Genomic DNA, 25,405 nt, shown 5'->3' on the forward strand with positions numbered 1-25,405 from the left:
TGGAGAGAGAACCAGAAACGGGGAGGCCAGCAAACACAAATGGTGGCTGGGTGTCCACATACCTTTGTCCAATGTAGGTGTGTCAAACATTCCCTGGACATCAGGTTTTCCTTAATCTTTTCTGGTTCCCTGGCTGAGGTAACCTCACCAACGCGGGGCTTTTCTGTGATTGGTCATTGGGGTAAATTCCCCTTATTGACTTAAGTATAAAAGTATAAAATATGATTTGGCACCACTACAGTACAGTGCTGCTTGAAAGTCTGGGAACCCTTGAGATTTTTTATTTGTTTTTTTTTGTTTTTTTTTTTTAATATTTCTATACAAATATCACCCAAAACATCAGCAGACTTTCATAAAAGTCCTGGGGCTGTTTTTCCACTGAATAATCCACTTTCTAATTAGGCTCAGCCTGCAGACTCCTGACTTTAGAATTCACTGGTAGCTCAATGATGGAAAGCCATCCTGGCTCAGATACAGATCAACAGGCACCAGTCATGGCACTGCCACCACCGTGCTTCACAGATGGAATAAGGTTCCTATCCTGGAATGCAGTGTCATTCTTTCTGTCAACATAAGGCTTTGTTTTTAGGTCAAACTATTTTATTTTGATCTCATCCTTCCACAAAATATTTTCTCAGCAGCCTTTTATCCTCTCTAAATAAACTTTAGCGAACTGCAGGCAGGCAGCAGTTTTTGAAGCCAATGAGAGAGAGGCCTTTAGCCTCTTAGAGGTTAGCCTGGGTTCCTCCGTGACCTTACAGACACATCCTGCTCTTGCATTGATCTTTGTTGATGGACCACTGATCTTGAATTGGCCCCATTTGGTTGTATAACCTTTTCCAGCCTGATGATTGACAACAACTGCTCCTAAAGCTCCTAAATTGACAACAACTGCTCCTGTATGTGAAGATTTATTAGTCGTAAGACTCTTCCAAAGTCAGCGGCTTGTGTCCAACAACATGCGTTTTCATTTAAATTCATGAAACATTTGCTTTTCTGTTATTGGTTTTCAAGGCAAAAATCATCAAATTGTACATCCAACAATTACTCACAGTCATTGCGTCCTGTCATGGGCAACAGTACAGTGTTTGTCTCCGGTGTGGATGTAGGCGACTTCACCTTCAATTCAGCTTTGTGTTTTGACAGCGTCTTGTGTGTTTTGATGCGGTCTCAAGTGTGATGTGAATTTGAATGAGATGTGTACAAAGACTCGCCTGTCAGGGAGAGAATGATGCAGACTGACAGAGAGATGATTTAAGCTCACCATTCCCTTTCAAGTCATCACTTGAATCACACACACACATGCACGCTCTCGAGTGAGTGGACTGAGCGATGCTCATTGCGCTGAATTAACACAGCTCCACCCTTAGAAGCCACAGTGCTGATCTACTAATCTTGACCTTCCACAGTGTGCTTCCTTGCAATTAAGTTATGGTCATGGTATTAGGACATAATAGAAAACCATCTGGCACTCAACAGGTTAAAAATGCTAAATACAACCTGAAAAACTAAAACCATGATTCAACAGCTTGTAGATCCACCTTTAGCAGCAATAAGTTAAAGCAACAGGTAATAGTTTCCTGTATGACTTTATCAGTCTCTCACATCATTGTGGAGGAGGTCAAAACCATTGGTCCTCCACCACCGTGCTTGACAGTGTGTATGATGTGTTTCTGCTGAAATGCTGTGTGTAGTTTTCAGCAGACATGGTGGTGATCATTAAGACCAAACAGCTCCACTTTGGTCTCATCTGTCCACAGGACATTGTTCCACAAGTGTTGTTCTTTGTTCAGATGCAGTTTAGTGAACCTCAGTCCTGCTTCCATGTGCTTTTTAGACAGAAGAGTCTTTCTCCTGGTAACCCTCCAAACAAACTGTACTTGTTCAGTCTTCTTCTAATTGTGCTGACACATTAACACTGAGCATGCTCAGTGAGGTCCGTAGACTCTGATATGTAGCTCTGGGTTTTTTTTGTATTTCTCTGATCTTGGGTTGAACTAGCTGGGACGTTCACTCCTGTGAAGACTGAATGTTTCCACTTGTGAATAATCTTTCTCACTGTAGAATGTTGAACTCCAAATAGTTTGAAATGGTTTTATAAGTCTTTCAGATTGATGTGCAGCAACAGCAGCTTCTCTAACACCATTGTTTATGTCTTTCTCTCTTGTCATTGTGTTAACACACACCTGAATGTTCCAGAGCAGCAAACTGTCAGAACATCTGTTTTTAAACAGGTCTGTACACCTGCTGACTGATCAGCAGCACCTGGCTGCTAATTACATTCTACTCATAACTTAGAGGAATTCTTATTGCTTCCATAGGGAACAACAACACTTTGCATCTTTTAAAATGATTCTTACTACACTAATCAAAGTTATTTTCATCTAGATTTTATGGATGCCATATCAATAGAGTCCACCATAGAGGTAACGTATATGGCAGTAAAACTAAGGAAATAGGGGGATGGTTATGTCATATATTAAATTCCTCTTAGGGAGCAGCCACCTGTGTTGTTTTCATTTAAAGCTGGAAGTCACCCGCAGTGTGGGCATTCAGAACTGGATTACATATTGACTGCTTTTTGCGGACAGGCCTGTTATTTCGCCACAGGTTAGAAAACAGATTTTTCTTTGTGGTTTGGTGGCTCAGTGTGGGTGCATGAGCACAAAAGGCCTCTCTTCTCTACCAATGAGCTGGAATATCTGCTTTTTTCCCCTTCCTTTCTTTTTTCTCAATGTGTAGTACCTCAAGTATGTTCATTGTGTGTGTGTATATATATATATATATATATATATTTGACATATGCTGCTACTAAAACTTAATTTCCCTACAGGGATTAATAAAGTAAATCCTAATCTTAATCTTAATGTAGTTCAGCTGATTTGGAGGAGATTGAATGGAAGAAAAATAGAAAATGCATTCATTTAAATAACATAAACAACATATAGAAATGTAAACAGTTGGTAGAGAAGACACTAAATATTTACGCTTTTATACACTGACATGTAATATGGATGAATGTGTGTGTTTGTGTGTTTCGTGTCTCTTTCTCTCTCTGCTTTTATTTTTTCTTGCCTGAGCCGCAGCTGTGCACCACTTTCAATCTGTAACAAATACAGACAGGGTACAAACACACACACGCACACTGTAGACAACCGTGATACACCAACCTTTGTCAAGGTCACCATTTTTTCGAGTCCCCTGCATCATGTCTGATGTCAGCCATTGTTTGATACCAAGCCATTATTGTGATATATAAAATGTGACAGTGGAATATTTTCCAGGGTTCCAGTTGATTACAGTGTGCATGAAAGACACAACAATATGCAATACATCAATAAATGTGCACATTATTAGAACACAAAATGTACAGTGTATTAGGAGCAATCAGGCTTAATATACATCCAATTATGGTTTGCTCATATGTTTACATATAAAACAATAATTTCACCGACTATGATGAAATGTAATCCTTTTTCAAACGGTTCCCACATTCTGATTAATAGAGCAAAGAAATGTTGAATGAACAAAATGAAATGTACCCACAAATTATTATTTCCCAAAACTTAAATATAGCAAGTTCAACAATATGAGCCCTCCTGATGCTAATAGTCAGGTGTGTGTCCTTGTTTGTTGGTTAATAACAATCTGGAGTCTCTTGGTGTAGTTTTCAACAAGTTTGAGTCAGGTCTCCTGAAGAATCCTGGTCCATTCTTCTTTGGTGGATCTCTCGCTCCTCCAGGTCTGATGGTCTCCTGACATGGACCCTGGTCTTTAGTTCACTTCACAGATTTTCAGTCAGATTTCAGTCAGAACTTTGTGCAGGTCAGTCAGTAATGTTCACTTTGCTCTGCTGGACGTAGTTCTTCACTAGAAGAGACGTCTGCTTTGGATTGTTGCCATGTTGGAGGAGAAAGCAAAGACCCAGTTTTGCTGCTTTAGGATTTCTTTCCAGATATTCAGTCTTCTTTTTCCATGATTCTTCTATCCTGACAAGATTCACAGCTCCAGACCCTCAGCATCATACTGCCACCACCGTGCTCGACTGTATGAACGTGTTCTTTGAGTTCTACTCCTCTCCTTTCTTCCTCCAAACAAAGTCAACATCTCTGTGAGCAAAGAGCTCTAGTTGTATTCATCTGACCAAATAACACACTTCCAGTTATTAATAGAAGAACTTTGATATACTTGTATATCCTTCTCCTGCTTTGTAGACTTTAACAATTATTTTCTCCAGTCTAAACTTATTTCTTTCACTTTCTTTTATACCAATCCTCACTTTTAAGTGCAAATCAAATGCCCACAGGGTCACTTACTTAAAGCATAGACTTCATAATATCATTATATAACAGTGATTTATACTAAACAGAGAAGACAGTTCCTACAGGGCCGTAGGAAAAAAAATCGTACTCTTTAAAAGAATAACATTTTCAGAGGGGAGCTAATAATTTTTCGTCCAACTATACTATACTTTCAAATTCATATATTTAATGCCATGAATACAACAATGAAGTTAACTTTAATCACACCTATAACAGCAGTCTGTTTTACGTAACAAAGAAATTCTGTGTAATCCACTGTTCTACATCCCCATTCTTCACCTGTGTTGTTTTATGCAGTTTGCAGGTTCATGCCATTTATATTTACAAATATTTTATTTTGAAGCCACTTTAGCGTAAAGGCACAGGCGGCATTTTCGTCTGTATCTCTCCCCCCCAGTGCACCTGAGTTCTGTTGTCTGGTTCAGTAGTCACCATATCAGGCTCCATGGATGCTGCTGCTGCTGCTGTAGATGTGATAACTCTTTCTCAGACGGTTTCTGCCCTGTTGCATTCACAGTATATAGTCAAACTGACACAAGATGTATTCACTCTGCATGCTACCAAGTCTGTTTTGTCTGGTGTCCTTTTTTCAGAGGTGCATATAATGCTAGTTATGTAATAATTACTCTACTCTGGAAAACATATTGTATAAGTCCACAATATTCTGCTTACTCCTGATTGCAGTGTGAGGCTACAATTACTTTGATGAACACAGAAGTTTTACTGCAGCAAAGTGAACCGTCATCTGCAAAAGTTCCATCAAACCAGCTGAATTTTAGATGCACGTCTATACGTGGTCTTAGGGTAATGGGTAATCAGGACACCCAAAAAGGGTATTGAAAGATAGTAATAAATAATAGTAATTATTTATCAGCTTTGATAAAACATTTATGAACATGTTTATATTTGATGTATTAGATTAGACTTAGATGTCAGATGATACTGTGCTATTAATTATTTATTATTTAAACTATTATGAGCCAGAGAAAATAGATAGTGACCTTGAAAAACAATCATTTTTAATGACGTATCTTCCTGCAGATGTGACGAAAATTAAAGTAAAATTCAGATCAAATGCCAGTTTCAAATTTAGAGTGTGGACGTCACTATGCATTTATCATTTATAGCTTTTATGATTAATGACTCCTTCACATCATAACTGGATATGTTCTCTAATAAACCGCAGATGTTATTTGCCGCTGCAACCCCACTGAAGTGCTAAAACAAATGCCGTCACTCTGCTGCTGGTTAAACCTTTGTATGAGCCCCTGCTCTTTATTTTACCCACATTGTGTGTGACACATTTTTTTTTCCCCACTGAGGTTTTTTTTATTATTATTTTTTTTTTCACTTTTTAATATTTGCCCACTGAACACATATTTGATTGTGGCTCACACAATCACCTTGCCCTGGGCTGTTTGCTAGGTGAACTGATGCCAAGCCATGGTGACAGAAAACACTTGAGGGAGATGGGGATCGGACAAACTAGCTAGCCGCATCATAGAACAACCATTACACGAACAATTTTATACAGATGTCTATGTACATGTTTTTAACTGTCATGGTAGCACAGCTCACTTGTAATTTCTAGATGTAACAGCGTCATTTTGTGCATTGTGGGGTCCTCAGTGTTGAGCAATGTTGGCAAGGTGGAGATTTTTGAACAAACCGTACTGATTGAATAACTGCTCGTGATTCAGATCCAACTGGCTCTGTTTTCATGTTGTGCTGTTTCCCCCCCTCCTGCTGATTTCCACCTGCTTTGAGGGATGCGCTCGGGGATTTGACTTCCTGTGATAATCATACCTGTTTCCTAAATAAGCTCGTATGTAGATTTATTTGCTGATCACAAGGCTATTCCTGTACACATAGCACGGGTATACGGGTATACAGACCAGGAAATGATTCACCAAGGAGAGGAAACAGAAATAAACTCTGCACATTATTACACCATCTGTCAGTGTTTAAATTGGTTTCTGTAAGAATACGACTCTTATAGAACAGACCTTATTACATTATGGTCCCTTTACCAATTAAAAGGTTAATATAATTTTTAAAAAAGGAACTATTTCTGTTGCTAGGATGACCTTTTTGTGATAACACAAAGCCTTTGTGTACCTGTGCTTTGCACGGATGTTTCCCTATGTGAACCTGACTGCCCCAAGGTGAGAGGAAAGGCACAGTGAGGGGTGTGTCAGCAACCATCATACAGCACCACACACTTGAACAACTGGATTTGACATGTCACCACCTGCCTGCCAGTGGCACACACAGTACTCTGTGCTATTTTAGCCTCTGTGCAAACCTCACTCAGGTACAGGTGATATCACAGAAGATATCAGAGCAGTGTTAATTTTTTTGATGAATCTTTTTCGTCATAGTTTTCGTTAACAACCTTTTTTTGCTGACAAATATAAATGCCAAAAACGAAGACGAATGTATTGACACGTTTGTCAACGAAAAAAAACTAGATGAAATTATTGATGGAGACGAGATCCAATCAGAGGAAATTTTGTTTGTGGAAGGGAGGGACGAATCAGGAAACAGCGCCAGAGAGCCAATCAGAAGTGATCTCTCTGCGTCGTAGGGACGTTAAGCACACATTTGACATAACCCTGCGATGCTGGAAGAAGGAGTACTCATGAACGGTAACGCAGAAAAGGGAGAAGAACAGACATACAGACACGTTTGTCAAGACAAACAAGACGGTTTGCAAACCGTGTGTAGCGACTATCAGTGCTTTAAAATTAAATGACATTTTAGTCACAAGACTAAAATAAAAACGAAATCAAAAATTGCTGCCAAAATTAACACTGTATCAGAGAAGTTTTTCTCTTTTTTTAATTTTTTTTTTACACACAGGGTCTGCCTATTTACCATCGCTTCCATTAAAATGTGTAACACAATGATATTTTTCTGTGTAGCCCACAGGTTACCAATATCTCCTAAACTATTTTTTTATTTAATTATTTAACATAAAAAAAAAAATCTTCTTGGCTTGTTCCTGATCAGCCAGAGTACGAACCAGCTAAGGAGCTGGTTGTCACGGTTACTATTACACTGCTCCCAGTCACTAATCAATATCCAGTACTCCTGCAAGTGGATCCATTTGTTTACTCATTCTCTGTGACATTGGAGGTTTACTCCAGTACTTGATGGTGATATTAGAGGAGCTGGCATGCAAGGCATGCACATGGGCAGAAACCCACATTTTTTTTAATTATGGATTCGGTATTATATTAATAATTACACATCCATACTTACTAGTACAAACACTACAGGTTTATATACTTTTTAACTTGCATGTTTTTATAATAAATGCATCAAAATGATGGTGATTAATGATGATTAATAATGAAGATGGGTTGTTAACGTCATCAGTGAGGGGGCATACAAAAGTAAACAGGCATACTGTTCAACTTTATTTTTCCGCTGGTCTGTTATTAGTTGCAAAGAGTGTAAATCTTATTGCCACAGTCTACTATGCAGCATACTGACGATTGTTTGTATTACTGATTGATTGTCCATGATTAATCAGTCAGTGTATTCTGACATTTAATGAACAAACCTGTGCAAAATGTCCTGAAATGTCCATTCACTGGCTTATTTTTGCAGCTCTAGAGCATATAATTAGGTTTTAGATGACTTCCTTATCTTGTATTGTGCCGATATTACACCTGTGCATGTTTCCTTAACGTTATGATGTGATCAGATTGGGCCGACCCGGAGTGGACTGCTACTGTCAGCATGAGAGCGGAGCAGCTGTTCTTCAGCTGCAGTTCCTCATCAACGAGGTAAGACAGAATCAGCTACAACACTTTCTTAACCCTTTATTTTTGTCGACTCATAGCCATGATCATCATCATCATCTTCATCTAAATATTATGGGCTTTTTTTCTATTATGCTGATCATCATAGTGATGGTACAGTGTTTTTTTAATCGTTTCTGGAATATGTTTAAATGAATGGGGTTTGTAATGGAGGGACGATAGTGCCTTCCCACACAGACACTGTATTATTAGCAAAAATCTTGCTCATCAGCATTTAATATTAACATGTATAAATATTTTAATAATCTTGCCACCAGAATATAATCTGACAGTATATTCAGAGTATATGCAGAATATCACAACATTCAGTCCCATTAGAAAAAAAAATCTGAAATATATACATCATCAGGGACATACTGTATGCAACTAAAATAGGGATGTTCCATCACTGTCAGGTTTAATCCTATGACTTGCTTTGATTTTATTAGATTATATTGGATTGGCTGTCCTACACATGCAGTTCCTTTAAATCAGAGTCTGCAGGGTCATGAAGGTGGATCTGTTATATTTTAAGTTTGACCTAAAAGCAGACCACAGACAAGGATGGAGCAACATCAACAAGCTCCAAACTCTCTGTATCGAAACCACTTTTTTTCTTATATCTTTTGTTTTGGTTTTTGGTTTCTGAACAGCCCAACATATATTGTTGTAAAATGTAAAAGTCAATTTAATGAGTAGAGATCAGTGACCAAATATTAGTTATTAATATGAGTATTGGCTTGATCATAATCTATAAAGTCATTTCTCTTCTCTTCTTAGAATTAATCAAAATGCAAAAGATTTTTTTACCTGCATACACTTGCTGCATCATTTTAGGTTTTTTTTTATTGTCTATTTGATGGTTAAAAAATAGAAAAAAGAATTACTATTCATATATGAATTACTATTCATATTCATTGCAGCTTATTCACTGTCATAGTAACACACAGATCTCTGGCTGTAGGTTTAGCCCCTCCCCACTTACCAACCCACAAGACACGCTGTGTTTGCGACCTCTTCACAAATTGAAGACTTGCCATGCAGCCGTACAAAATAATCAATGCAATTAATAATCGGCTTATATTATCATTTTACTCAATGTGGTACATTAGCCCATAGTCAGTCTGAGTGATATGAAGCTTGCCTCAAAGTAGGAAAACTCTCACCTACTGGGAAACACTTTAAGAAGCATTGTTGTTTAGAGTGTAATCTGGGAAATGGAAATTTTATTGGAGCACATTGAGTACCATACCGTGTGATGTCATGGGTGATGAATTAGATTGCATGCCATTGGTGAATGGAAAGTTGTATTTCAGTCAAGGAGAAACCCAAACCCCCGGTCTAGGAGTGTGGACACTGGTGCATACTGGAAGACAGAATACATTTTCTTGTATAAAGTCATATATTTAGGGAATGAAATGGTTCTGCTGACCGGCAATAGCTAAAGAACACATTTCACACTGCTGTACTCTTGTTTTTCTACTGTCAGACCAGCAGTGTGTGGGCTGACACATGCCAGTGCTCCGTGTCAAGAAGCCAGTTTCAGGACTTTTAACAGCAGTTTGATGTCATATTTGGTGTTGTAACACGACTGTAGGAGTACACACACGTTTCTTGTCTGTCTTGTCTTCCATTCTTTTGTAATCCCTCTCTTCCTCCTTTCCTCTCTTCACTGTATTTCCTTTAAAGCCCACTGCCTCTTTCAGCCCACTCCATTACTCATTGGCCCACTTGTGATGTGTCTGAGGCAAATGGAGGTGGATGGGCCAGAAGTAGGGTGTGTGTGTGTGTGTGCCTGTGTGTTTTGTGACATGTATTGGCTTTATGTGTGTGTAAACTGTAGAACACTATGTGGGTTTGAGTGTACTTCGTCAAATTGATGAATTTGTAAAAGCATGCTGTTTTAGTGTGTGTGTGTCACTAACAATCTGCACGCGCACACACACACACAGTGACTGTAGGTCTTCCAGTTGTTTGACAGAGCAGCTAATAGTGGTGCTGTATGTCATTGCCCTCTCCTTTGTTCAGTGTGTGGGCTGTCGGCCGCCCTCTTAATGGCTGCCTTGCATATTCAGACCTGCCTCTTGACATTCAGTGAGGTGTAATGACTTATTCTTATTAGACATACAAACCCACAAATGAGGCGGCTTTTTTTCTTTCAGGTACCTGTCTGTGTGCATCACAAAACTTTCAGCATATGTACATGGTTGTCAGAGGATTCATATTAAATTCAAATGTCATACCATGTCAACCTCCCTGTAACTATTTTAAGATTTTTTTTTTGCCACTGTCACTGTATGTGTAGAGGGAATGAATAAGCAAACTAATGGGTTTGTTTCCCCATTCTGAATTCATTACTTTGCTTTATGAATTATGCATCTGAAGAGGCTGAGGGGGTTGGTATCAGATGAGGTTAGGGTGGAGGTTGAAGCAGGGTTGCTTAGAGAAGGCGGTGATTTTGTTTTAATGCATTGTTTACAATATGACACTGGAAGAATTATAATAAATATATTAAATGCAATGTAAAGAACCAACAATAAATGAAGAAATCCATTATTTTGAGCTACTGAAGCAAAAAATCATATTGTGTACAGAGAGAGAAGATAATAGAATATACAATGTACATAATTAATATAATTATTCTATTTCACAAAAATAGAAAATATATAACTGCATATTAATTTATACATATATTTGCTCAAAAGAGTGGCAAGAAGCAGTTATCTATATACAAAACTGAACCAATATGATTTATTGGTTTACTGCTGTCTAAGCCTTTTGGAAAAGGTGCTCCGTTGTCTGTCCAGTACAGGGAGGAGAGGGTGTTCGGGGTTATCCATGATTTATAACAGTTTGTTCAGTGTCCTCCTCTCCACCACTGATTCACATGTCTCCTGTCTGCAGCCAATGACAGAGCCAGCCTTCCTGATCAGTTTGTTTAGTCTGTTGGCATTACTGGCTGCAATGCTGTGGAGACTTCCAACTGCTGTGTCCTCTCTAGAATGAAAGCAATTCTAACCATTTCCCTTTATTTTTGCATCACAGACATGCAGGAAACATTTCCTAAATATAGCGTGTACTCTGGTGTCAGCTAGATAACACCACCATTTGTGTTAAAACAGTCATAAAGTGCATTTGGCTTGCCGCTGTAGTTGCACTTATCACTTGTAGGTATAGGTACAAAGGGGACCATGGATATTCGTGTGGATATGTCTCCACCATCCCTGTCCTGTTCTATAGCCATGTTTGACAAATAACCCACCCGCCACAAAACTCAATTCAACTGCTGCATCAGCATCTTGTATGGAAAAGACTTTGCTGAGATGTTAGCCTCCTCTGTAGCTGTGCACTTGTCTCCCTGATCCTTCTGCTGATTACTTTTTGAGATAATTTCCTTTGGGACGTCGACGTTTTTCTTCACATAGCCTATCAGGGGCGTTTGTTCCCACTTTTTCTTGAATGAAACTGTTCACCATCCACTTCACTTTTTTGGAAACATTATTACATACATTATTGTTCACAACCGGTCAACAAATAAAGCGCAGAACTGCACTCTCTCTCTCCAACAACAGCTGGAGTATGGAGCGCCTTCTTTGGATATTGCCATTCTTTTTGGACACTGTGGGTTTACTCACACGACACATTCAACACAGTGTCAGTACAGGGAGGATGCTGAGGATGGAACAAAACAATGCCGCAGCCAGATCTGGGTACACATGCACCAGGATCGAGTTAAGATCACCTGAAACAAATCACCTCTGCTATTTTTCTTGTGAAAACCATTCAAAAGATAGGACTGGATTCCTTATTATGGCACTGTATATTATGATATTATAACTGCTCCTGCCACTGACCTATAGGACCTTACATTTCATTTACTGCATTCTTGGAGCCACGTTGTGTCAACATGTATGAAAAAGGTTTCATGTCTGGTCTTCTATTTGCTATCTTTGGATAATAGACTCCATTCCAAAACACTGAAATGAGCCATGTCTATACATTTGTCATGCAGCACCGATTATAATCTTCTCCCATCCTGTTCACTCTACCTGCGTCTGGCTGCTTTTCCTTTGTTGTCATCAAGATAATTCTACCATGACAGGCAGACAGGCCCTCACCCTGTTTGCCCCGCACATTCTCTCCCCTCCTGTCTGCTATGATTTCTTCATTAGCTGCTGCTCCACCCCCCCTCTCTCTCTGTTGCCTCTGCATTCTGCCATCTTGGCCCTGTCAGAACAGGTGACAGATAAAAATGTACCAGTATAGAAAGAGAAACCATTATAAAGTCATTAATGGCACATTAGAAGTTATCCCGGTGTTGCGTAATGCTATCAGTTGTGTTATCTCCATCTAGATCCATAACATCAGCTCTCAGCAGCTGTGTGTATTGAATCAGCAGTGGAGTGGTCACACAGGGCACATTTAATGCACTTCCATGTGATGTCTGCAGTGTTTTTTTTTAAATGGCCAGACTACCAAAATGAAACAATTATAAAAAACAAAGCACTGATAAAGAGCCAAGCCGCAGCAACAACCAAATAAGAACTTGCAGGGAGGCTCATTAAATTAAATGACAACAAAATTAAGGATAATTACTGGCCATGTAAAAATACACACAACATAATAACAAATCTATTACCAAATTAAAAAAAAGAAAGAAAAAAAATAAGATTTGCTACCATTAAAAACACATAATGACATCAACCTACACACACCTACTTATGCAAATAGGCTTCATATAAGATGGTGCCCTGCATGATCTGCACGTTTGCACTTTTGGTCATTTCATATATTACTAGTTTAAGGGCAGCATGGAGTGCAGTTTAATGGGAAATTAATCAGTCCACCAGGGTGCTGTTAAGTGGTGAGAGAGGAAAGAGTTTTTTTAGAAGAATGAAGTAGAATGACATCATGAATATGTTTATTTGATTTTAAAAGTCATTTATTATAACAGCAGGCAGGGAAATGCTCAAATTCATTTGTGCACAATTATTTTTTACAATATTTTCTTTCTTACAACACTAAATCCTTTGATAGTCTGTTTGTAAATATGAATCTGTTTATTTTATAAATGTTCACATTCATGGCAAATATCTTAAAATACAGTTATTTTTTTGCCATGTGGAGCGACAGATTGAAGGATGGGGAAATATCACGAATATGGAAATCAGTTGGAAGCAGTGTTTTCATCCTCCCTTGCACAGTACAATGCAGCCTTTAATCCCATGATTAAGTTTGTAATCTAAAGCTAATTCTCCCTGGGCTCCAGTCTTTATAGTGACGCTTTGGAAGCAAAGCCACATGGGGAATTTCAGTGTAATTACAATTCTCATCAGAAGGAGGGCTGAAAGCAGTTGACGTCATTCAGAAATGATTAGTCATTTTGTTTTTTACACAATTTCAAACAATTTATTTTTCCCCCAAATTTGAGAAGACAAATTTCTACAGTCTGCGACATATAATATTGTTACAGTCTGTTTCTGAGGAGCTGTCAGTAAGTGTAACGATTTGTTTAAAGAAGATGGATCTATCAAGTCTGACGGAGCCAAATCCAGGCCTTAAGTGTTTTTTCACTTGAAAAATTAAAACACTAAAATTTGATACTGAAACTTAATGTTTTGATGATTTTTTTGATTTAACTGGGAAGATGCCTTAATACTGCAAGGCTGACAATTAAGCATGTAGCTAGTCTTCAACCTTCGTGTGCTAAAGAAATCAGATTTGAAACCAAAAAATCTGAAACTGAAAAAAATAAAACGCTAAATATAAAAATCTTTATTGAAATGAAACCTGAAAAAAATATCAAAAGAATTTCACAGTTGAATCAACTGAAACAAAAAATAAAGTTTAAAATGTTATTGTGTGAATTGTATTTTTTTCAAGTGAAGAAAGCCTCGATTTGGCTTCATACTCCCCAGGACTGGTCTGTCAACAAAATCACTACAATTGATCATTTAAACAGTGTTTTGTATGGATAAAGAAACACACTGCATTCCAGTTTAGGAACCTTAAAGCATGGTGGTGGTAGCATCATGGTTTGGGCCTGTTTAGTTGCAGTTATTGCTGTACAAAGAGGTCACGGCAGATTTTGCTCTTCACTCTGATTTTTGACCAATGCACTAAAATTACTATGCAAAAATGTGTTTTGGTAAAGACTTCAAACTCATCGATCTTTGTATTTTTCTCCTCCAGGGGGCGCTGGTCACAGCCTGTGCAGATGATACACTACACTTGTGGAACCTGCGCCAGAGGCGACCGGCTATCCTGCATTCACTCAAATTCAACAGAGAGAGGTGAGCATTGATTCTACCACACACACACACACACTGTGTCCATCTGTCAGTCCTGTGCAATGTTAAGCCCCATACAAATTTTAAATCCAGTCAACCTTAGCACAGCAACATGTCTTTCAGAGAGAACTGATCCCACTACCCACTGCGTTCAGACCACCTGCACACACTGGCTGCCAGGCCATCTCTTAGCTGTGACATTACCATCAACACGTTGAAGCATGGGGTGTTGTTCCAGGTCTAGGGTCAGGACCTCTGTCCCACCTGTGACTTTGATTCCTCTTCACCCTGTCTGATAAATCTGACCTGCTGGCTAGAAACTCTGTGTTCCATCTCAACAAATGACTCCTTTCGCCTTTTGAGACACTCCTGCATGTCCTCCAACCACAGGCTGTGAGAGCTGACATTCCAGGCATCCAAAGCCATTTCACTTTATACGTTGCACCTCATAAGACTGCAGAATATTTTTTAGTTAACCTGTGTATGATGGTAAAGGTGGTAAAACTTGTGCCTGGGGAGTTCACATTGTTGTTGGGGTTAAGCAGAACACCTGTGGGTGTAGGAGGTTAGAGTTGAGGTTGTTTGCTGCAATTGTTTTTTTTCCCCCACAGCTAAGCACCCGCTAGTGACACATAAGTGTTTACAGTGTTGGAAAAACGCTCTAAGCTTTTGATTTAGTTTGAACTTATTTTAAGCATGTGCTAAATAACAATAAAACATAAAGATGAATATTTCAATCAAAAATATGTATTTCTTTCACTTGTCACAATAAAATACTTTTGGATGATTTGAGACATTTGAATAGTTTTTGCAATTTAAGCTACTCTTGTGTTATTTTACAGTGTTTCTGGTCAAAACAAAACATTGGTGACATATTGTCTGATGTCACTGGACATTGACCTCAATCAACAATAATAAAAAGCAGCAAAAGTCTGCCTGAGGAAGCAGCCTTGGGATGGTGTTAGTCATACAACGTTGCAGACTTTCACCCAGGAGCTTTGGTGTTCATGTTTCCTGAACACAGGCGCTTTAAACATTACAAACTGGCTTGTTTTCACTCACCGTTTTGATTAATTAGGTTTCATCATCTTTAGTTTTCTGTTGTGGTCAGGGTTAGGCATTAAAAACTACTATAGTTAAGGTTAGATGTTAAAAAACAGTGTTAGGGGTAATGTAAAGATCTTAGTTTGTCTTAAAACACACACATCCACAACATTAAACATGCAAGGTAGGCAATGCCCTTCTGCTGCAGTGCAAATCAGTGGAAATGGATTGTCGGCAAGGTTGATTATTCGTTGCACCCTGACTCCTCTTCTCTAAAATCAGACGTAAAGTCTTTCATGTCTCTCTGTGTCTTGACTTCTGTATGATGGAGCTCCAGAGTCTCAGCTAGCTGCTTTTTCACTGCCAGTCAGCTGTCTCAGCCTCTGCTTTTGTACACGTCCATGTCTCACGTAGAAAAGCAGCAGTGTGTGGGATGTGGTGCTACGCCAGGCATTGGCTTTTTTTTTGCTCCTTTTCCCAGAAGCCACTGCTTATCCTCTGCTCTCCACCATTAAACTTTAATGACAAACAATGGATTCTGGATGCCGATGCCCCTTCTTTTCTTCCTTTCCTGGGAAAACCTTTTGGGGCCTCTGACCCAGCACAGAAGTGACTCAACTGTTAAAAATATAGGCTTTGGTTGACCCAAATGGGTGCAGTATTTTCAGTGCCGTGCCTCTTCAGAAACAGGTTATTTAATGTGGTGCTGTCCACTCTGGTGTTTTGACTCTTGCACTGAAATGCACTGTTTCTATCTGCAGTGAAAAATAGAAAGCCGGTGGTGTGTGGAAGGCAGCAGAGATCCATATCAGTCAGAGCATTTTATTGCTTGTGTGTAATGGCAGTTGTCAGTGTTTTGCAAAGTTTGTGAAAAAAAAAAGAAAAAGAAGAAATTTGTCCTAGTTAGAAATAAAGCTGTCTACCTGCATGCTCAGCTTAACTGGATGAAATTGCATTTACAGATAATGCCCCAAGGAAATCAGAAATAAAGTGGGATGTTTGAAGCTAATTAGCATTTTTGCTTTTGTCTGGCGATGCTAGGCTTTCCGTTGGTGACTTCATCTTTGACAATTTTTCGTAGCCCCCTGTGAAAAGGCTCTGTCTGCATATACAAATATTAATCCTTTATTGGCCTCTAGCATGCTGAAGCTGCTTAATTAAGAGAGAAACTTTTCCTCAAAAGACAAATGAATAATTTTGGATTTAATTCTTCAATTTTTTGTTATTTAGCACTTAAGGATCAGGCTAAATTTGAAGGCTGATAACTAAATAATAGTCATTGATCAATTGTCGGATTGGGATGTCCCGATCCGATCACATGATCGGAAATCGTGATTTCAGACTCGATCGGAATCGGACATTACCTCCCGATCAGGACTCGAATATATACTTTTTAGGGCTGTCAAAGTTAACGCCTTCTGTGCAGGGTGGCTCTGTGTCTTGTAGTGCAGGGGTATGACAGCTGCTTTTGGTGCGACAGGTCCTGGTTCGAGACCTCGATGTGCTGCGTGTGTGAAATCTCCCAGTGTGGCGGCACACGCACACACAGGCCTGTCGCTAAACAATAAATCAATTAATTGCACGATAACTTTAAATGGGCTCGATGAGTTTTTTCGGCCGCGATAAATTACATTTGCACGCTCGTTTGTTTCTCTCTCTCTCTCCCTCTCGCTCCCAAAGAGGCTGGATGACAAAAGGCGTCACTCGGTGCGTCGTAGCGTATAAAGTGTGCAAAGTCCGGCCGTCAGATTTAATATGGCCGCGGCTTCTGTCTTAAAATGTGTCAAATCAACAGGTAGTTCTTATTTTTTAACTCATTGTGTGACGTTTACGGGATGTTCTGAGCAGACCACGGTTAGCTCGCTGTCTGCGTCGCCACGGTGCGTCACAGCGCTGCAGGGCTTGGACGCTGGTTACAGCAACACAGAGAGCTGTGAAGCTGCTCAACACTGGTTCAACACTTCCACACAATTCACCACAAGACTAAACATGAATACAACGTGCCATCAGAGAGAGTCCGCGTTGTACAAGTGAAGTTCTCTGCCTTCTTACTGGCGGCACTCGCAGCAGCGCCACCTAGTCTAGTCCTCTTGCCCAGTCCTCTTGTGCCATCTCTGCTATTTTATGTGTTTCTGTCTACATGGTGGCGTTTTTAAAATTCGCTGATGCGCATACACACACGCAAACGCGTGCGCACACAAACACATGTGCGCACAGGTGAGCCCACTCCCAGCAGCAGGTAGAGAGTGCATGTTGTTTTGCTCTGTTGCTCATGACGTGCTGGTTGGTTTGACTTAACTCCATTGACTATGCTCAGATAAGCTATGGTAATAGGCCTACCACTACTCATAATAATAATATTAATATCATTAATAATAACAATAATAATAATAGTGTTGATAATTGGGGGCATTTCCAATGTTAAATGTTCTTTAGAAATGAAAGTTTATTGATCTTTGAAAGGGTGTACTTGCATTATATGTCATTATCATGTTAGTTGAACATTGATTTGACAATATTATCGCTTATCGCAATAATTTCTCTTGGCAATTAATCGCCCAGCAAAATCTGTTATCGTGACAGGCCTACACACACACACACGGGTTTTGCCGCAATGAGTGCCTTTATAGAAAGTATCGGATCGGGACTCGGTATGGGCAGATACTCAAAATCAAATGACTCAGACTCGGACTCGAGGGCAAAAAAACCTGATCTGGACATCCCTAGTGTGATTTATACATTGATTGAATATAAGAGGATAAGATCACTGTTAGTCCCATTGTGTGGAGGAATACTGGTGTTACAGAAGAAAAAAACATGGAAGACAGCTTTGGACAGGAAGTGACAAGGGGAAGGGTAGCACACTATGTCAAGAATGCACGGAATAAGAACACTACAAAATGATTTAAATACAGGGTTATTGATGCACATTATAATGTGTTATGTTATTGCAATATCAGTAATTAAAATATTTACAGAACAGTGGACATTTTACATTGCACATGTAATTAGACATAAGATAGTACAGTTGTAGTATACTTGTGTGATGTACCTGCAGTGTGTTCCTTCACACAGCACTGCTCACTGCTACTGTATAATGGTATCATCCATGCGCTGCAATGCTGTCAGTGATAGTAGCTTTACCATCATCCTCTGATCTCCCACCACCGCCACAGGCTCAGCAGGGCAACCCAAGACCAGCCTTCCTTATCTTAGTCCGTTCATTTTCTTCCTGATAGCTGACAAAGGGCTGCTTCCTTAGTATACTTCTGCGGAAAATAGGTGATGCCACCACAGAGTCATAAAAGGTCCTCAGTAGACGTAGCTCCTTTGCACATGCTCCCCCAAGAAGTCAGCTCTGACCTCGTAAAGTTGTTTTGTGTTTAAAGTCCAGTTTTTTTTGTTTACACACTCAGGTACTTATAAGAGTCCACAATTCTCCATGTTTGCTTGTTTTGCACCAAGTCCAGATGAGAGGTGTGCAATGTTTGTTTCGATAATCAGTTCAGTTGTGACCAGTTGTGACTGAGCTCCTGCTTCCTTGTCATCTCTTGCCTTGCTCACTCCTGTCACTCCTTCATTATTCCTCAGCCTACCACACCAGTTGCTTGTTCCTAATTACACCTGTGGTTGTGCCCATGTGTCCTTTAGGATCAGAGGGAAAAAGCATTATTGCATACAGTAGACCTACAAAACTAAAACTGCAGTCAATGCAAATTGCTAAATAAAAAAAATGCACACACCTTGAGGGAAAACTAAAAAACTGATAATATAATACTGATCAAGTATTTTTTTTCTAAATGAGCAGCTTCAAGTCCCCCAGTAAGGAATTAGGCCATATTTAAATGTTTTTTTTTTAATTTTTAATAATAAAACTACATTAAATTAAATAAATAAAATATAATTAATAAAATGATGAGGTGGACAATTCTGCCTCTCTTTGGCATTTGTATGCCTACAGTGTGTACAACTGTGTATGTGGGTGTTCCTCAGTGTCAAAGAAGGATCCTTCCTAGGACACTTTTTAAGGATGGTGTGTCATCCACTGCAGCAAAAGGACTGGTCTAAGGTCTAATGAAGCTTTGAGCCCTTATACACATATATGTGAGATAGGTGTGGCTGCTCATGTGTTAGGCCGCTACGAAAAGTTTCCATACATTACTGGACTGATCCTGTTGAAAATGATAGAATGACTTTATAAAATCCTTACATGGCAGCTCTTTTTTATTTCTGTCTCCAAAGAGAGAGAAGCATGTGTACATTTATGCACAGCAACAATAACGCCATTTATTATGACCTGGTGATACTGGTAACGGTACCTTAATGCTAATAAAACCCAGTTTGATTTCCCTACTTATGTTAGTTAGTAACAAGACTGGCACAGTATGTTATTTTCACTTTTTTCCCTTTAATATTTTCTGACTGTGATAGAAAATTCTGTGTATTGATTCAAATGAAAAGCTGATCCACCTGTGTCATCATGGGCAAGGACATTTAAGTAACATTACCGCCTCCGTGCTGAATGTAATGAAAAGCAGGAATATGCGAATTCAGAAACTACATACATTTCATTGTTCGAAAGAATAGAGGTCAGCGCAGGCATTACTTTAGAGAGAACATGTTTTAGAGCAATCTGACTCAGCTTCCTATTAGGTCAAGGAGTTCTTCTGAGTCACAGAGGCATGTTTTGTCATTTTTTTCTCTCTTCTGAAACTTTTTATCACAGGAGAGGAATTTCAATCCTGGATTTTAAAAAGCACACAATAAAACTGCAACAAAGCCTGAAAAGATGGAAGAGTTTGTGTCTCTGTGATGTAGTGGCAGGGTTTAAATCATTAGCACCATGTTAAATCAAAAATGATTCCACTTTACAATTACAATTAGATCTGTATTGGTTTTATGTCACTTAATAAGCAAATTAATTTAACGTACTTTCTAATTTTTGTACATTTTTTTAATTGAAACTGTCTTTAAATTAGGTAATGATCACACCCAGTATAGGTATTATGTATGGGAATCAATGGGTGCCACATTTTGGTAATTAATTAAATAAGAAATCCTTTGTTGATGATTTAGCAATTATTGACTTAGAAGAAGAAGAAGATTGAGCTGACCTTATTGCTGTTTTCTATTGACGGCATCTTTCTGGTGTGTGAAATACGGCTGCCTATTTATTTTCTCCAGACAGTAGTCAACATGGCTAATACTTGCTGAACAAAAGTGGAATTCTCATAGAGGTTCAAAAAGTAAACTCACTATGACAAAATAATTGAATATGTCAGTGTTATCATCAGGAACAGATTCCACTGACTGAGTTTTTTTTTTATTAATGTTTCTTTTCTTTCTCCTGATTATTAGTTTTACTGCTGCATCAACCTCGATATACCAGTGCTTTGTAACAGCATCATACTCTAGTCCCTGAAAATCTGAGATTGTATATTTTAGTCTCATAGCCAAGCAGCTGTACCCATCACTGTTGCCCACACAAGCTCAGAGGTAAACGCTTGGAATGATGTTTTGCTTCAAAGGTGCTGCCCTTTCAGAAGCTCTCTACCTGTCTTACGGTGCGATAAGGTAGGAGGCAGAGCCGCTCACTCTCAGCGGAAGAGCAGTGAATCATGCTCTCTAAGACAAAAGAAGAAAAAGGGCATCATGAGTCATCCATCAGAGGCTGGGCAGTGGCTTTCCATTTAGCTCTGTGTCTCTAGGCTGATCCTCTGACAATTAGCACCCTAACACCCCGGCACAATCCTATGAGAATAACGGATGAATCACCCAAAACGGTTGGAGAGAGAATTGTTTTGTGATGTCTGTCAAGCCAGCAGCTCTCGCCTGATGCTCCTCATTCCACTGTCATGTTGCTGTCAAAAAGAATCTGAGGACAATCCAAACAAAATTACAATACAAAAAAAGCCATTGGAACTAATGTAATCGTGGGCAAGACTGCTGTTTACTCATACAAGAAGTCTTTGTAGAATTCCTTAAGCAGTTGTGTCACGAGTCACGCAGAGCAGATGGCAAGGTCGCCAGGTCCCTAGATGATGTCACTGATTCAATTAATCTCTACATCTGTTTACTTCATTAAGGAGATTTGCTCCTCAGCTGGCCTCGCAGCGGCTAGTCAGCTGCCATCATGTCTCTGTTTGGATCGATAATTATAATGCCCAGCGATGGCGCCTGGTCCAATCGCCTGGAGTCTAAACTACATCTCTCTGACTTTCCCCAGATTACCCTTTAGATGTGAATTCATCACCATTTCCCCTTTTATCTTTTACAAGCATTTTGGTGATTAGTTCATCTGTTTTTTACAGGGAATATTTCACAACATTCCAAAATATCACAAACAAGATGGTGATTTGCAAAAATTGTTTTCGAAGACGATTTTTACATGTTAAGATTAAGCAGGATGTTGTTAAACAAGCAGATTTGTCATGCACTGCCTGAATTCATGTTGCAAAAGTCGACTGTATAATCCTCCATTGCTCATATAGCTTTCTGTCCCCTAACCCCTGCCAGGTTGAATATTGTCATCTCCTCAAGCCCCTAAAATCCTTATTGAATTGTCTGCCATCTCATTTGTCTTCTCTCTAATAATCCTGCCGCTTGCTGGGTGGGTGGCTGTGGAGCTGGAGCCCAATGACCCCCCCCCCCCCCCCACCCCCCCCCACCCCCACTATCTCTACAAGGTAATCAGCATAGACAAGAGTGACTTTACTGTGAGCTGTTTTTTTTCATTATTTGTTCCCTGTTTAAGGTCCCTTATAAGAATGATGCATGCTAAGACCGTAATGGGCCCTAAGCAGCCTTGCATCCCATCCTAATTATTTTTATAATATGTTGTTACACAGAGCCCAGCAGTCAATCAGCGATGAAGTGATAGCAAGACCGGCTTTTTTGAGTGTGGCGCATCACGAAGCCAAAGCTTATGATCACAAATTTTTTGGTCAATGCCGCAGAGATAGCATTACTGTTATTTTACACTTCCCATACTGTTGCAAAATTTAACAGTCTATTACAGTGAAAATAAAATGCAATATAATTATTTGATTACTTTCATTTACAGTAACTCATGGATGACTATCATTCCTGAATGGCCTTGCTTTTCTCAAAACCCTTAAATTACAGCAGAAAGTCCTGACTTAGACATAATGAGTGTGTAACTTTAGATTTAATGCAGTGGTTATACTGAGACCAAACTCTAAAAAACTCATCATTGTTCCAACATAAAAGCACCTGACTGTATTACATGTATAATAGGCATGAGTCTGAGCATGAAGAAACATGTACACTATACACTCTTTTCGGTGCACCTTCCAGGTTTCCTCCACAAGTATTTTACTTCTAAGTAACACTGATCCCATAAAACAAGCTGCTGCAAACTGTTCTTAGACATTTGTTCTCCTGACTGACATGATAGCATCACACTGCTGATTTGTTGATTGCACATCCTAAAGTGTTCTACTGAGGTCTGCTGAAGGCCATTAGAGCACCTGGCTCATGTGGCCATAGCAAAGAGGTACAATTATACTGAAGGAAAAGTTATAGTCAGTGGTGTATTAGTTCAGTGTGTGGGTGCAGGTAGTGTAATGTGGAATAGAAACATAAAAAGGAACACAACCAAACCAGGACATGGTGTGCCTGAGGAGACGAGCAGAGGAAGAGTGGATAGACTGTTAGACTTTCAGGTGGGAGCTATGTAAACCTCAGCACACTGGATGCCACAGGTGTTCCAAATCACACCAATCAGCTCCCACAGAAGTCAGTCCCCCACATCCACATCCAATCTTTGTGACATGGTGTGTTATCCTGCGGGAAGTATCTATCAGAAGACAGAAGAGTGCACTGTTCTCAAAAAGGGACGGACATGGTCAACAACAACACTCAGACACTCCAGGCTCAGGTAGTACTGTGGTGGTACTGAACACTTAGACCAACAAACATGTAGCCCAATTACTGGATTCTATTTTTTAAAAGCATATTTAAAGTACATTTTTAGTACATTACAGTACCATGAATTACTCAGCTAGTGAGTCAAATAAGCAATGCCTTACCCCCACACATTTCAATAATACATGTTATTTTGTGATTTTGTATGTGAATGTGAATATTCATATATATATATATATATATATATATATATATATATATATATATACAATTCCCTTCTCACCCCTTCCTGGGTGGTGTGTCTTCCTCAATCTCGGGTCCAGAGGCCTGGGAGTTTGAAGGTTCTTCGCAGTATCTTAGCTGTTCCTAGCACAGCGCTCTTCTGGACTGAGAGACATTGTTCCTGGGATCAGCTTGTAGATCCACCTTTAGCATTCCACAACGTATTTGTGTTTCTCTGATCTTGTTGTGAATTTGCTGGGACGTCCACTCCTGTGAAGATTGACAGCTGTCTTGAATGTTTTCCACTGTGGAATGCTGGTTTAGTTTGGAAATGTGTTTATGATGTTTTTATAGAGGTCTGCTTATGATAAATTCATCAAGGACTGATGATCAGCAGCACCTCCTGCAGCTCACCTAATTAAATCCTATGGAAGCAATAAGGGGATACTTAGTATTGTCCATGATTTGGTAATGGTTTTATAACCCTTTCTAGACTGATATGCAGCAACAATTGCTTCTCTAACAAGAAAATACAAAATCCTGATACCTTGTTCAGCTGCCACAGTGGCAGATATGTCCACAGTGGTCATGACCAAAGACTGGGAACAGCCACTTAAATATTGTACACTACATACATACCTTGTTCTGAGTGACGTTCAGTGTTCTACTTTTTGATCTACACCACATCACTCGTGTAGAAAAATGCTGAACCCACAAAAAAAAAATCAGGCTTCTTCTTCTGGCTGCTGTTTCGAAGTGATTCGGTTATTTATATTGTTTTAGAGCAAGCTTACAGGCTGAGTACAAAAGTTCACTAAAGAGAGAGAAGCGGGAGTGCCAATATAAAGGTCAGGACGAGTGAATGTGAGTAATAACATATCCAGGTAGGTAATAATATAAATTGACAGAGGGAATCAGGTCATGGCTTCCTTGAAAGAGTCAGAATGTGTCTTCTGTGAAGAAGCAAAGTTATTACCATTGAGCCCTGGTTTAATATTATGACTCTGCCAGTCACATGGGTACAGCCTTTAAAGTACAGTATGGGTATGTTGAGAGGTGCAGAATGTGACCAACATTTCATGACAGGCAAGGGCAATACTTTACTTAAGACTTGAATTGTGTGTTTCATCAACTTTTTTTGTTGTGCACCTTTGACTGCACCTTATGCAACACAAACTATAAGATAAACACTAAACTGAGCATGTAACTGATGGAAATGTTTGTCTTTGTCATCCTTTGTTCTCTTGTTCTTCTTCTTCAGGATCACATTTTGCCACCTGCCCTTTCAGAGTAAATGGCTGTATGTGGGGACGGAGCGTGGAAACACACATATCGTCAACATCGAGTCCTTTATTTTGTCTGGATATGTCATCATGTGGAACAAGGCCATAGAACTGTGAGTATCTAATGCTTCAAATTCAGAACATAATGATAGCAGATACTTATCAGCCGTTTGTGTCCAAATTGTATTTGGTGTCATATTGGAGGTAATGATTTTCCTCTCTAGTGGTTGTAGACTATGGTTTTTACGTATGACTTATTCCATTATCCGGTTGTGCTGTGGTTTTGTTCTGTCCACTTGTGTGTCTGTCTAGATTCGTAGGATTTTAAATTTACAGTTTCAAGATCACATGATATTTTGAATAAATAATAAACAATTTAATAATTCTACGCCTTCCAATATGAAACTCTATGGTTGAATCCCATATGACACCTTCTGTCTGGTTTAATTATGGATTTCTTTTTTTCCTCTGAACAGACCTGAGCAAAATATAGATTGAGGGCCAGAACTGGCCCCAATGCCTTTTCATTGTGGTCCACTTTTGTAGTC

The 25,405-nt window shown here is 39.3% G+C and overlaps 1 protein-coding gene across 2 annotated transcripts in view; it reads left to right on the plus strand.

The window, feature by feature from the left end:
• The window catches only part of stxbp5l (syntaxin binding protein 5L), a 160,573-nt gene that overhangs the window by 55,782 nt on the left and 79,386 nt on the right, over positions 1-25,405 (plus strand). For both annotated transcript variants that reach the window (XM_028394267.1, XM_028394268.1), the window contains exons 3-5: positions 8,035-8,116; positions 14,324-14,424; positions 24,836-24,970. In XM_028394267.1, the coding sequence (XP_028250068.1) occupies positions 8,035-8,116; positions 14,324-14,424; positions 24,836-24,970 (318 nt within the window). The remainder of the gene's footprint in view (positions 1-8,034; positions 8,117-14,323; positions 14,425-24,835; positions 24,971-25,405) is intronic.

The sequence above is a fragment of the Parambassis ranga genome, chromosome 21 (genome assembly GCF_900634625.1).
Source record: "Parambassis ranga chromosome 21, fParRan2.1, whole genome shotgun sequence".
Lineage (NCBI taxonomy): Eukaryota > Metazoa > Chordata > Actinopteri > Ambassidae > Parambassis > Parambassis ranga.